At 40.1% G+C, this 15,312-nt stretch overlaps 1 protein-coding gene across 2 annotated transcripts; it reads left to right on the top strand.

Annotated features, from left to right (window-relative positions):
- Positions 1–498: 498 nt before the first annotated feature.
- ctdspl3 (CTD (carboxy-terminal domain, RNA polymerase II, polypeptide A) small phosphatase like 3) lies at positions 499–14,589 on the top strand. Of its 2 annotated transcripts, XM_046050715.1 has the most exons (12): positions 628–767; positions 2,369–2,429; positions 3,526–3,649; positions 3,778–3,918; positions 5,151–5,265; positions 5,930–6,041; positions 8,991–9,077; positions 10,618–10,680; positions 10,984–11,063; positions 12,511–12,637; positions 13,028–13,123; positions 14,085–14,589. In XM_046050715.1, exons 2-12 carry the CDS (start codon positions 2,376–2,378, stop codon positions 14,148–14,150), a joined length of 1,065 nt encoding a protein of 354 aa, XP_045906671.1. In that variant the 5' UTR covers positions 628–767; positions 2,369–2,375; the 3' UTR covers positions 14,151–14,589. The 2 variants fall into 2 exon arrangements, with proteins under 2 accessions (XP_045906669.1, XP_045906671.1); XM_046050713.1 differs by lacking the exon at positions 2,369–2,429 and having other exon boundaries at positions 499–767.
- The last annotated feature ends 723 nt before the right edge of the window (positions 14,590–15,312 follow it).

Here is a 15,312-nt window from a genome sequence, read left to right as displayed (position 1 = left end):
ACCAGTTAAAAGTATCCTTCCGATTTGCCTACTTTTATTTCACAGTATACAATGTAAAGTCCTGTTTCTATTGACAATATTTACTAGAAATTTCCAGAAAAATTTTACTTTCTTATTTACTGGAAATTTCTGTTTTTGTGGAGTAAGATCAATTGCTAAAATTTAGACACCAATTTTTTTGTCTTCTTTTCTCCTTTTTCTTTTTTGTCTAATTTGTGTGTAGTATTTTTGACTGGCATTTTTTTCACAACATGTCATTCAGCTAAAATGTTTGGGGGAAAAAACGAGTCTTTGATGGAAAACTGCATTTTTCTGTGTTGGTCTATATCAGACATAATGATTCTGAAACGTGACTCCCAGCTCATGTTGACGCTGGAGTTTTCGGAAGCACCGCCCAATAGCAGTGTCCGCAGTGGTGAACCTATCGCACCCCGGCAGATTTAAACACACAAACTGATTCGAGAAGACACGGGGACGAGCGGGGCGGAGTTACACCGACTCTCCGAGACTAATGTGGTTGGGGCGGGAGAAAAAAAAAACAAGTAAGCATCGGACTCAAAGCGACTTCCTTTAATACAGTGGAGGAGTTTAGTACGTAGATGTTAACAAGTCCCGTTTAAAGAGGAAAAATGAGACTAAGGTCTCAAAAAACCGTTAACGTTACAGCGTGTTCGGAGACGCCGAGGAGGACCAACCGCCGACTGTCCAACAAGACGACGCCGAGATCGACGCGCCTATCCGTGACCGAAAGCCCACTTTTAACAAAGGTAACACATCTTGATAAGATTACTTTCTTAGTCGGTCGCCGTGTAATGGCCTCGTTAATGCAAGTGGCACCAGTAAACATTGTGTTCCGCGGCCAGGATCATAAGTAATCGTTGCCGTAATCTGATGCTAAGCTAGTTAGCTAGACGTTGGTTAGCCAGTGTTCTCATAACAAAACATTAGACGGCGTTGCTAACTGTTGTTAGCTAGCTGGACGATAGGTGATTTGATCTTGATCAACCACTCTTCGACGTTATTTAAATAAAGCATCGGTGCACCCATATGGCCGCTGCGGGGGTGTAGCGTTAGTTAGTTCATTATTTTGAGATGGGGTGATAAGTTAGTTTTAGTTGCCAGTTTATTATCTACACTTAGCTAAATACCAACGCAGCTAACAGCAGCCATGCAGGAAATCCTTCACCACAACAACAATGAAGGTTATAATGTTCAAGTTTTTTTTTAACTGTCTGAGAGGGGTTTATTCTAGAGCTGAACGTTTAATCGATTAACTAGTTGTCGACTATTAAATTAATTTGTCAACTATTTGGATAATCGATTTAATCAGTTCGAGTCATTTTTAAAAGACAAATGATCTGATTCCAGCTTCATAAATGTGAATATTTTCTGATTTCTTTGCTCCTCTATTACAGTAACTTAAATTGAATGTCTTTGGGTTGTGGACAAAATAAGGCATTTGACGACGCCCTCTTGAGCTTTGGAAAACACTGATCAACATTTTTCACAATAATCAACAGATAAATGACAATGAAAATAATCCTTAGTTGCAGCCCTAGTTGAGTCAACTTAATATTAATTTTCTATTGCTTTAGAGGAGCTTCTTCCTTCAGACTAAACTAGGATGGACAAATGTATATGTTATTTTCTTAAATGCCATGTTGCGTTTTACTGTGCCATCCCTAGTGTAACTAAATTTCTAGTGCAGTGACCCACTTTATCTTGTGGTAGCTCTCACACTCAACACACTGAGTAAGTCATTAATGCCTGTGAGTAAGCTTCAGCTTTCAGCTGCAATTTGACAGTATTTTCATCAGCATCAGAATGCTGCGCAATATGGTAAAAAGTCATATTGCTGTTATGTTGACAGATATTACCATTTGTGATATGATTCACAGTTAGTGGGAATGATCATTTTTGCATCAACTTTTTTATTTTCACTAAAAACACTATTAAAATCATGATAATGTGACATTTGTTGGGGTCTATACCAAACAAACATGTTTTCTTAGATCTGGATATAGAGATTTGTTGGCCGGGGCGTCTGTGCAGCAGTACAGTACTGTTGCTCTTTTGTCATATATTTGACCATCAAAAAATTGCACATGGCCATATAGCGATTTAAATCATATTTTTTGATTAATTATGCAGCTCTACATTGAACAAAGCAAACCAGCCCTCTCAACCCTTGGCTATAAATCCTTTGTCAATGTAGTCAATGATTCTTATATACATATGGTCTGTGATGTTTACAACATATAGACATCACCAGACCTGAGTGTGTTCCTTGTGATGCTCTGCCAGAGTTATATCCCTGTACAGTGTTGTAAGGTTCAGACATGCAGCTCTGTGACGTGTTTTCTGACAGTGGACTGATGCAGCAGCAGAGGATTAAAGCCCAGTTGCATGTGAGAGAGGGGCCCAGTAAAGTAGGTCACCAGGGCACATGCATGCAGACTGTTTACACTTTAGACTGCAGGAATGTATACTTGCTCTCTTGAGTAATTTTGCCTATGGCTTAATACTATGTTTATAATATATGTACTATATTATGATTTCCCATGCATTATTGACACACTTACCATTACAGTACTTTGTTGGCAATACAAGTTATTTTATGAAGCTTTTCTTTACTATAGACTAGCGTCAGGCCGATAGACAATCGGCGATGGCTGGCAGACATGGCAATGTTGAGCCAGAATTGTGAAGCCTCCCACTCCCTCGCAAAAAATCTAAAATAATTTCAGGTTTTAATCCCCACAAACATTACCATATACCTGTACATACAGCTACACCTCTGGTCTGTCACTGCAAAGGCGCCAGCTTGCCCTGCCTCTCTCTTTCTCTCTCGGCCGCCCTTTCTTTTTTCCATCAGCAGTATGTTTTAAAAAGTCACCCAAAAGACACTGAACTCGTCTTTTTTTCTGGAGTTTTCCACCTGCAATCCGTTATCATGGTAGCAGGTGCACCACATGCCGACTTGTTAATGACGTAGTCTACCAAGGTTTTCACAGAGTGAAGTCTATGTAAGTGAACATGTGCCTTTTTATAAGACGAGTGCTTTCAGTTGCACATATATTTGTATGTATTTTTAATGATAAGACTTACTTATTAGTGAAATAGGCCTAGTAGGACATCATTGGCATGGAAGATGTCTTAGGGCAACACTTGTGGTGGTTTTCGGTATTTTGGTCTGCACACATCTAGACAATTGCATCTCTTGGTTTTCATCAGTTTGACATCACAGGTTGAAACAGATCTGAATATGATTTGAATCATACCTCAACAGCGATATGGAGATCAGCTTCTTTCTCAAACTGACAACTATAAATCATTTTGAAAATAGTATTTTTGGTTACCTTAATATAATACAATAAGCACACACATGTCCTGACCCTAATCCTGTTTAAATGTCATAGTGAGATGTATTCTTCATCACGATTTGACATTCAAATGCACTGGTGAGATGTTGCTATTATTTTTTTACTTTTATAATGACTTTTTTTGTGTGTTTTTACTGTGCAGAGTGAAGAGACCTTGGATCATGACTCCCATCACTCGGATGACGAAATTCCCACAATGGCGAGGAGACCACTGCTCCGTGGCCGGGCAAGGAAGAGGGCCATCGCTGTTGATGACAGAGATGCTGGTGTGTTTGCCAGCTTCCAATTATTCTCAAGGATGCTTTTAATATATTTTAACATTTATGTATGTCCTGAATATGAATGCACTTGTTTTTGTGTTGTTTTTTCCACTGATTGTCTTCTTGTGCTCTAGATTTGGCCTTCAAGACTCCGATCAGGTCCATCATGCGCCGTGAGCACATACTGTCGGAGATCAACACGGTGTCTCCTCATAACACAACATCCAGAAACATCTACTCGCCCATCGTGCGTTTCCTCACACCCAGCAAAGAGAGTGAGTACAGTTACCGTCTGCACACTGTCTTCTATATAGGGCTTGTACTGCCTTAAACACTCACCAACAACCCTTCTAGATATTTGATTTAATTATGTGGTGTGTGACATTAAAAATGTACTCCGTCCAAGAGGGGTTTTTTGTGTTATGATGAAAGTGCCTGGTGGAGTGAACTCGCTTACCAGCCACAATATAAATGTAGCGGCATCTTTCTGGTGGCTTGTGGTAAATTCCCACCCTGGGCGCATCAAATAGAAAGAACATCATAAGCCTTTTAAACTGCTTGGAAGGGCTTAATGTGGTGAGCTGCTGGAGGACTCAGTGTCCTGTCATAATTCTGATCCAGTGTGAGTCGTTACGGTTTCCTTCTGGAAAAAGGCAGAAACAATGTTGACGCTATAAACAGCTTTAGTAAATGAGTCTCGCCATTTTGTTTTGTGCAGAATGTGATAGGCTTCAGCTGCATCTGTGGTCAGGTGAAGCTACAACATTTGAAGAGAAATAAACATTTCATTTTCCATTTTAGGTCATTCCTTTGATATTTCGTTTTGTTGTTTTATGTTAGATAGAAGTGTCCATTAATATTGGGAAAAGAGTCTCTCGTCATTACAACAATTTTTACATGTATATGGCACGCTTTTGCTAGATTTCTGTTCTGTGCAAATTAGGGTTGGGTCTGACAGACATCAAAACTTTAAAACCCCCTGCCTCTCTCTCCCCCTGTCTGCTCCATTTTCTCCATCAGCAGTATGTTTTATAAAGTTGCCTAAAAGACTGAGAACTATTTCCCCCCCATACGTTTCCACCTACAATCCGTTATCACGCCAGCAGATGAGCCGCACGTCGGCTTATTAATGACGCAGCCTATCAAACGACTGAAACCAACATCTGCACCCTATGTGTTCACTGCTGCTTTACCTGGTCCATGCGTTAAATATCCACTGCAACTTGTAACGTAAGTTAATAGTCTACCAACATAAGACGACGGCTGCCCCCCTACCCCACGCGCGCCTGCGCACCCGATGACATCGTCCATCCCGATGTTTCATTGTAGACATCATCTGATGGAAATTTTATAGACATCGCCGAACCCTAGTGGAAACTTATTGTTCATTTAAGGAAAATCCGATTGGCATTTAATGACTGTGCCTAAGCATTAGGTTTCCGTGGTACTCGGAGATCAACAGACCCGTGCTGTTTACAGTTTGTACATTTTTCTTTTCTGTTTTCAGATGTGAAGTGTCCACACACCGGAAACAGTGTGTTGATGAGCCCAGAACAAGGTGTATTTGGGTTTGGCTCCATTGACCTTCTGGCTGGAGATGAGGAAGATGACGTCTTCAATCCGTAAGTATTAACCCACTTTCAGATATGCACCGATACAATTCTGAATCAGTTCAAAGAATCCAAAAGGTGCTTCTTTTTTAGTACGCTGATTATAAAGTTACCTTGATGAAGTTATTGGCTTTTTTTTTTGTCCCCCAGACAGACCATCTTTTGTTTTACAAAAGGTATTTAGAAAGTGATTTTGTTAAATCACACTTTAATTTTGTTATTCTCGTACAGGCAGAAGACTTAACATGCTTTCAAATTATCACAATAAACTCTTTAGATCGAAAAGCTGCCTACACTCACTCACACTTTTTCTTCTTCTTTTTGGTCAGACAGTGGCCTTCATCTAGACCCTTGAGCTTAATTGCCAAGTTAATGGTTTGGCAAACAGTAAACTGGAGTAAATATAAACTGTGCCTCCTTTTGTATCTTATGAATTGGATGAGAATTCCCACCCCTACTAGATATGTTTTTATATACTTTTTCGTATACTGGCTGGCTACAAGTCCAGATGACCTAGTATTTAAAATAAAAATGTTAGTTTTCTAACTTGAGTGATGCTTTTTTGATTGAATTGCCGAAGCTCATCACTCATTCCCTGTTTGACGTTCTTTTGTACATAATACTCCTGGCGTATGTTAGGGACTTTCTATTCTAAGAGCGTTATTTTCTCTTCCAGCTTTACCTTCATCAAGAACATACCGTCACAGTCTCAGCATTCCCGACCCCAACTGAGAGACATTCCACCGAAGACAAGGAGCACTCCAGAGGCCACGCTGGTGGTCGACCTGGTGAGTTTAATCCCTCTGTAATTTCCTGCTCTCACACATGGGCACAACAATTCAGATACATGAATAGCCAACATGGAACTTAACCATTGACTCTGAATTACTCTTAACTCAAGCGCTGACTTGTGTAGACTTAGGATAGCCAAGGATCCCAGAATGCATTTCACACCATCCAGTAGTGATGGCATAGATTTTGAGCCTGTTTTTAAAGCTGCTATCATTTTCATCTGAGGGCGGCTACGTAGGGCTGTCGCGATAACACTGATAAAATTTAAATACCGCGCTACTGGTCAAGCCTACCGCAGAGGATGGCAACAAATTAATAAATTAGTGCTTCAGAAATTCCACAACCGTAAAGAGCTATTTAACGGTTCAAGGACGGATTATCATGGGCTGTACGTGATCCGACTTCAAACTTGGAAGTGTTGCCGTGTTTTGTGTTGTTTTACTGTTTTATTTTAAAGGTTAGTTAACTTGGTGTTCGCATATTGCACGGCTAATGTGGCTAGCAGGCTCCGCGATGTTGGACTAATGTAATCCTGAGGGACAGTCGAAAAACTGTGGACAGTAAGCCTAATTTGAAGCTCGCGGACTAACACGCATAGTGTGTCGGATGCCTGCAGCTGTTTTTCATTTTGCTTTCTGTGGAAATTTAGTTAGAACGTTACTACAGCACAGTGGTTAGTTGTGGACAGCCCATTCTGCTCCACACCGGTGTATTGTGCGTTGCTGCAGTATGTAAATTGACTTGATTGACATGCCCTGAAGGTAAAGATATAGGTAATGTTACGTGTGGAAAAAGACACGGTTAAACTACAAAAATGAGTTTGCTTGGCAATGTTGTTGACGAGCACCCAGCAGCTAGCTTGCTCCGACCATAAAGCTGCTGTCAGTGGCTCGCTGTGTAGTGAGGTGAGGCCACAGACACTCTTATTATGGTATATACCACCAAATTACTTCACTGATGGAAAATGCGATACTACCGCATATGTTGAGCCCCAACATATTGTCGCGGTGGAAATTACTTCACAGCGACGGCCCTATTTCCGCCGCTGTCCCCCCTTGCTGTAAACTCGCAGGTTCACACACTTTGGCATCCGACTCCTAGTTATATCCATACGCGTTAACAAAAGTTATCTCAGCAAACAAACCAGATTTATTATTACAACTGAACTCTGGCACAATCTTATCTTTCTCTTTATGAACTCACACTCCTGTCCCGCAGTGTGACGGGGTACTGTCTTCTCCATAATAGAGCTCTGAATTAAGCAACTGCAAATAAGAACAACTCAACCAAAAAGGCAAGATTTAAGACAGATGACTGAAAACAAAACAACCTCTATGTTTGAGCCTAGCTCAGGAAAACAATATGCAGCTATTGTGAGGCAATCAAACTCAGGAGTCTGGACCTACGAGGAGCAATAGGGACAGTGGCATTCTTGCTGACACCACCAGTTCTGCTTGACATCGGCTCTGGTGATTACACTGCAACACAACTCTACCATACTGCACTGTGGCAAAATAATCTCAACTCAAAGCTCCTCTAACAGATTTTTTCAGCTTCTGTTAATTTTTATTGAAGTTTGGTGATCTGTAAATGTAAGTAGCCCAAAGTCCACAGAGGCGCCGCAGTCCAAGAAAAACATGAACATTACGTTCAGACAAACTCATGTAACAGCAATATTAAAAGATTAAACTTAATCTCTGATACCGAAATGAATCTTCCAAAAGTCATTATATCATATATTAATACTCTACAGAGATATCAGAGCCAACAGTAAATTACATAAAGGAGTTAGGACTGATCTCTACCCGGGAGCTGGGCAGCTAGCTGACAAGATGTCCCAACACATTTCCAAACCGGCATTACTTGGATTCATCAGCCACATACTGATATCTTAAATGTTACTTTCTCGTCTGAAAAACAAAACTTAAGTGACGTAGCAGTAGGGCTGTCATGGTGAAGTAATTTCTCCCACAGTAATAAGTTGGGGCTCAACAGCACGGTATGCGGTGTTATCGTATTTTCCATCAGTGAAGTAATTAGGTGGTATATAGCATAATAAGAATGTCTATGGCCTCACCTCAATGCACAGCAAGCCACTAACAGCAGCTTTATGGTCGGAGCAAGCTAGCTGCTGCATGCTAGTCAACAACATTGCCAAGCAAACTCATTTTTGTATTTTGTCTGTCTTTTTCAGACTTAGCTATATCATTACCTTCAGGGCATGTCTATCAAGTCAATTTACATACCACAGCAACGCACACGCGCGCACACAGTCACGCGTACCAGTGTGGAGCAGAATGGCTGTCCACAACTAACTACTGCGCTGTAGTAACGTTATAACTAAATTTCCACAAAAAGCAACATCAAAAACAGCTGCAGGCTTCCGACACACAACACTACCTTAGTTAGTGAGATTCAAATGAGGCTTACTGTCCACAGTTTCTCTGGACTGTCCCTCAGGATTACGTTAGTCCAACATCGCCGAGCGTGCTAGCCACATTAGCCGCGCAATATGCTAACACCAAGTTAGCTAACCTTTAAAATAAACAGTAAAACAACACAAAACTCAGCAACACTTACAGCTTCAGACTTGAAGTCGGGTAACGTACAGCCCATGGCGATCCTTCCTTGAACAGTTACAAAGCTTGTTACGGTTGTGGAACTTTTGAAGCACTAATTTATTAATTTAACACGCCCTGAAGTGTACAGTATGAACTTTGCAGTTGTTGCGGTGCTTGCTATCCTCCGCGGTAGGCTTGACCAATAGCGCGGTATTTCAATTTTTGCGGTTATCGCGACAGCCCTAGCCGGAAACATGTTAGAAGTCTTTTCGGTTCATTTTGAAACTATGGCGGAACAAATTAGACTGTGGCGGGCCGCCATAATCTCGTTAATTAATGGGAATTTATTTGTGTATAAAAATCTAAGTCACATTGTCCTTCCAGGAGGAAACCCTGATGTTCAGCTCTCTCAATGTGATCGAGGATGCAGAGTACACCTTCCACACTGCTTTCCAAGACCATCAGTACAAGGTAACCACTCACTGTATGTTTTTGTCTTCAAACCTGTTTTTGAATCTGAGGCACACTGAGCAGATGACTGCAGATGGTGAAAAGAGTCAAAAGAGAATGTAAGAATCACTTAATTGTGTTTTGTCATCTTCAGTGAGGGATATCAGCAGGCGATATAAAGAAATATAGTCTTAATGTGGAGAAGTGCCAGAACTAACAAAAATACTGGTGGGATACCATGGCATTCATCTCCATCATTAATCATTATGCATTTAAATCAGGCGGTTTAGCATGTTGAGCCCATTAACATCAAACAGATTTTTATTTTCCTCCTCAAATCTTTATTACAAAAAGAGGAGAAGGGAATTGTACATGGCACATAAAGAAGTATACAGAACAGTATACAAAAATAAAAGTTACAAATAATAAAATAAAAACTGTTATATAAAGATATTAAAAGAGGACCCTATGTTGACAGTTTTCACAGCCTTTTTATTGCTGGATTTAGAAATAAAGTTTTATATAATGTACAACCACATGGAGAAAAAGTACAAAGTTCTTTTTTTTAAATTGCTGAGTAACAGCCGATAAAAGAGAGACGAATCCTTAAATCATGTTATGAGTGTTGTCGTTACATAGTTTCACCACCAGAGTGCCCCTGTTGGCAACACAAGTGCTTGAACGCCACAAATCCACCAGAAACGCAGCAATCAGCTGTAGTTTTGTTCAAAGTACTATTTTTAAACTGCATTATGTCATGTTATCTTGGTGAGGTCTCATAACTACACATTACAGATGTTAAGGATAATCTTTGTTTACGTTATGTGTTTCTCAGAAGAAGGGGGGGGAAATGTATCTATAAATATCTACTGATATACTTCCAACCTTTCCAGGTGTCACATGTAAACAAAAAACACGGCTGACAAAATGACGTTTCTTGTGTACACACAGTTGAACTGTCAGCAGTGCCCTTGGTGTTGCTTTGCTGTGGTTTTTTTTTTTAAGCAACATAAAGCTCACTCTGGCCTGCGCTCTTTCAAACGGGTAAACATTTTGGCTTCCTGGAAAAACCATGACCATGAGAAACACTGAACACACAATCTGGACTTTTGCATTTTAGAAAACAGAGTAGGGGCAGTAGTCTTGAAACGCAAATATTTTGCTTACTACCTACCTACTTTTTCTTTTTTGCATCCCGAACTTGAAATTAAAATTCCATGATCCAAGAGTAGGACCTCCATGGTATGCATTGGAAAATGGTAGGGAGTAACAAAGCTCACATGATTTGTAGTCATTGGCACAAACTATGAAAAACCACAAGAATAATTCACTCTGGAAAGGCTTTTAATGTAACTGCTATAACAACAAAAAACATTATTACTGTAAACTCATTCAGCTTGAACTGTGCCTACTATCCAGAGAGACACAGGAAAGGCACATTTTAGACATAAATTGGAATCTCAGGTAAAGCATAAATTAAATGAACTATCAATTTGATCGTTCTAGATAAATGAATAGGAACTGAGGATATTTAAAGTCTCTGCGCCCCTCTAATCAACAGGTGTACATGATCCTACGACCGCATGTCAAGGAGTTTCTGCAGTCCATGGCAAAAATCTACGAGGTATGTAAATTGATATTAAATTGTCAGGACGTTTATTGGTGCAGTTGGCTCTAGACATGCGCTGGCTACAGTCTGTTTTTAGTGAGGTGAACGTTATCATTGATATGTTTTATTTTGTCATATTGTAAGCTTGTCTGAATGTCTACCTCTTCCCCGTTTATTTTGATTTTATTCATCTGAACCAATTACTTCCCATTATTTTAACAAAAAATTTCTTTGTATATAAAATTAAATGCAGTTTTTTGTGGTGTCTTGATGCCCCTTACAGTTCTGGTCCCAGCTGCTGTTTGTGTTCTGTTACAGCTGTTTGTTTACACATGTGCAAAGAAGGAATACGCTGAGAAGATACTGAACATCCTGGACCCGCAAAGAAAACTGTTTCGGTATGTCTCCTTAAGATCTGCTTCCACTTGTGTTTCATAAACTCTTTGCTTGACCGCAGAGACGAGCACTCTGTCAGGTTTATCAGACTCAGCCAGCGTCTGTTAGCCTGCTGCTGTCCCGTCTGGCCAGCACACTGACCTCTGGACGCTGCTCGGAAATGTGAAATGGTCTGTTGGTGGTCGGACCATTAGCTGGTCACGATGATGTGTTTATGTCATATGGTGAGGACAGTAGACATTGGTTTTCCTTGTGGCTTCAGGTGGTTAATATCACATAGAAGAAGTGATGGAAAGATGAACAGACAATGCATCAGAAAACCAACATAAGAGTCAGATCAATAAAGGGCCACTGAAATTCAGAAGACAGCGCATCAGTGTGTGAGCTTCTGTTTTTTAAACCATTCACCACATCCCCACACCGAAAGAAATCTCGGACTACGTACAATGCACTGTATCATAGAAATTTCCTTAAACCTCGGTACTCACTAACATCAGCTATAATCTATAATTTTATAATAATGACAAGCTTGCTCGCAGTGGTGAACCTTTACAGGATTATCAGCTAAATCGGCAGCACCCTTCAGCTTTACCCATCTTTATAACAAGTTTCAGCTTTTCGTATAGCTGTCTATCCACAACAGCACTGTTTTGTTTCACTCTGTAGCATAGTTTTTGGTACAAAAGCTGTAAAACCCATTGTACAGTACCTGCCCAGCACCAAAGAACAGACAAACGAAGTTAGCATCTAGCTGGCGAACACAGTGGAGCATTTAGCAGCTAAAGAGACAGATAAGTCCCTCAGGAGTTGGTGGAGACCAAAAGAGTGAATGTTAGATTTACGTTCAACAGGTGGACTGAACATAACTCCAAATGAATAACGTTTCTCCATAACAGCTGAATGTGTAAATAAGAAATGAGGTTTTAACACTTTTTTAAAAGAAATTTAAACACTTAATTCAGGTGGCAGGTGACAAAGCAAAATGTAACAGCATATAATGCAGTATGGCTCTCAGGAGTTCTGTGCTGCTTTCAGAAGTCTCACTGCTCATTACTCTGCTGTGCATTACTTTATTGCTCCGCTGGTAATATCCCCTTCAGACCGTTGGACCAAAATAGTTTGGGACTGCATGTTAGGATGATTGACGAGGTGGAGAACAAAACACCGACAAAGTGCAGCTCAGTCCCAAGTTGCACCAAGTTTTTAAATGTTGATATTCTACCAGCTACGTTACCACTTGTCACACTGTCTGGACTCACAGTGCAAGAGCAGGTGTTACATCAGCTGGGCGGAGTTGATTAGCTCCGCAAGTCGACGTTGTTTTACATGCATTTGTTTTTCACTGTGTGAGAAAATTGTGTGGCGTGAGAGCGTGTGAATGATACTCAGTGATACTCTTGATTCACAGGAACAGGTGTAAATGTTTAAACATGTTGTTTCTCCTCATAGACACCGTCTGTATCAGGATGACTGTGCCTGCGTTCTTGGCCACTACATCAAAGATCTCAACATCCTGGGTAGGGATCTCACCAAGACGGTCGTCCTGGACAACGCACCCCACACATACCCGTACCATGTAAGCACTGCGGAGCTTTGATTTTAGATGTCAGTTTAAAATAAAATTTGCATTGCTTTTAAAGAATAGAGGTAGTCATAGTCTATAGTTTTGTTGTCATCATCAGCAAATCCCCTGAAAAGACCAAAACGAAGTACATGTTGGTATTTTCTGATTTCCCTATCGGTCTTTGGCTCTCAGGCCTGAACCCACTGCCGTTTACTGAAGACGTTAACTTTTAAAACATGGGACACAAATATATGTAGTTTAATTTTTGAAGGTTTAAATGTTATTTCTTAAAAGAGCTGGGAATTTGGGACATAAGTAAAATTCCTCCATATTGTCTCGCAGTTGAACAGTGAAACAAACAGAAAAAATACTTTATTCATTAGATTTTTTGATGTTTTGCAGCTGATGAACACAATTCCCATCAAGAGCTGGTCCGGGGAGTCTGAGGACAGAGAGCTCCAGAAGCTCATCCCCTCCATGGAGAAACTGTCTACAGCGGTACGTCAGGCATATTATCAGCTTCTGTGATTATTACATGTTGTTTTTGCTGTGTGCCCTTTTCCTAAAATTCACCTTAGGGTTCATCGAAGAAAAGAGGACACAGATATTGTCCCGTAGTTAGGGGTGTAACAAGTAACCAACCGTGATGGGTTAAAGGCATCGTCTGCCTCAGTGTCTTGTTTGATACTAACACTAGGAGCCGCCAAAGTTGGAAATGTTCAGATCCTATAAGTGGGGGATTTAAAAAAAGATTAAAATTTTTACAAGTAAAATGTGTGGAGGATCATTGGTCAGAATAAACAAGACATTTGATGACACATCTTGTGCTGGAGGATATTGTGATGGACGTTTTTCGTTGTTGTTTTTTATGTTAAATTTATTGATGAGGGGCAATTATTAATTTCATTAATCGATAAATCTTTTTGTCAATAAATTGTAAGAAATGTCTGTTCTAATTTCCCACAGCCCAAGGTGGCGTCTTCAAATGTCTTGTTTGGTCCAGCTAAAGGTGTCATTTATGCCGAATAATGCTGGAACCCACAAATGTTTGGCAAATAATCTACAGAATAATCGATAATAAAAGTAGTCGGTTGCAGTGCTACAGATTTAAAATGTGGGAGAAAGACTGGTATCGGATCGGTAATTGGCCTAAGTTGGGAAATCTGGAAGGGTAGCATCCCTAAAAATGTACATATGTATTGAAAAGAAAGTATTTAAGTGTTAAAGAATCTATCAATTAATATGCAGAACTTGTTGGAGTTCTGTTGTTTTTGAAGCGTGATCCAGATTGTTTACATCGGTTTAATTCTCATAGTCCTGATCAGTGCAGATGTTCCTGTGGTTTACCAGACAGTCAGTGTGAATAAAACAGCTGGTTATCGGCAGCAGCATCTGCCTGCTGTCTTTCCTCCCCCGGTTTCAGCGTTCAGTCCGAATATCTCCCGTTGTGTTTTTTCAGGAGGATTTTCGGGAGGTGCTGAAGAAGAGGAAGGATCACTTCCACCGGCTGCTTTCAGAGGACTAACAGGACTTCCCAACCCCCCTTCCTCACTTTAACTACATTGTGACTTTGACAGCTCGTATTTGCTTTCTTTATGCTTTGGATAAAAGCAGAAACCAGTTGGACCTAGCTAACCTGAAGCCTTTTGGTTTGTGGCGGACCTGCTCGCTCTCCTCTGTCCTCCCTGATGACCTAAAAGGACGACAGATCGGTATTTCAAACATGATGCTGGTCGTTTGTCACCACAAAACCCCATTTCTCCGAGACCCATTCCACAGGGCAGTAAACTGCTACCCAGTGTTTGTGTATATTTACAAGACGAAACTTGAAATGTGTTTATAGATTTTTTTTTTTTTTTCTTAATTTATTGATTATATTGCTAATCAACTGCTATCCTCTGTATATTTTACATATTCTTTTTATGCAATAAAATCACCCAAATAATAAATGGGAAGAAAAAGCACTTCTGTCTGTTTTATTGGTTTTACTTTCAGCACATAATAATAATAATAATAATAATGGTGTCATCTAGGCTGTTTTAGCTTTGTGAACTATTTTATTTAATAATGGATTATATATCTGAATATGTGAGGTGGTTTGTCATTGATGGGGGGGGGGGGGAGACGTTAAAGTGGACAGCTGTGAATGTCGTCAGTGATGTAACAGTTACACAGCAGAATAAAATCACTTAAAATGATGAAATTATACATTAGGACTGCCTGAACCTGCTCAACATCCTCTGCTGCTGCTGGTGTGAGTTACAGTTTTATCTTATGGTCATCTCTGGGTTTTCAGCAGAGTGTCTGTGGTGTTGACGACTGTAGCGATAGTTGCTGTTACTTTATTTCCTAAAAAGTACTGTTCCTGCTGCTGAAAAAATAACTCTTCACTTCCTGTGCAGCAGGAAGGAGCCACCAGAGAGTTAGAAAAGCAAATGGAAAAGATGTGTGAAATGAGTTTCAGAGGTAGACTGCAACATATCAGTGTGTTAAAATAGAAATGTTAGTCACATTATACAACTTTCTTTTTGATAGTGTGCTCGCATCTAAACTTGTCTGTGGCACAGATTTTCAAAAAAACCGCTTAAGACAAACAAAAGGTTTCATTTGTTGCAGAAAAAGAAAAAATCTTCATGTTTAATTATAGAAAGGAACCACTCCAGTTTTAAAAGAATAAATCATAGACA

This window comes from Micropterus dolomieu, linkage group LG05 (assembly GCF_021292245.1).
Source record: "Micropterus dolomieu isolate WLL.071019.BEF.003 ecotype Adirondacks linkage group LG05, ASM2129224v1, whole genome shotgun sequence".
NCBI lineage: Eukaryota > Metazoa > Chordata > Actinopteri > Centrarchiformes > Centrarchidae > Micropterus > Micropterus dolomieu.
Note: the sequence above shows the minus strand (reverse complement) of the source record. Positions and strands in the feature narration are given on the sequence as shown.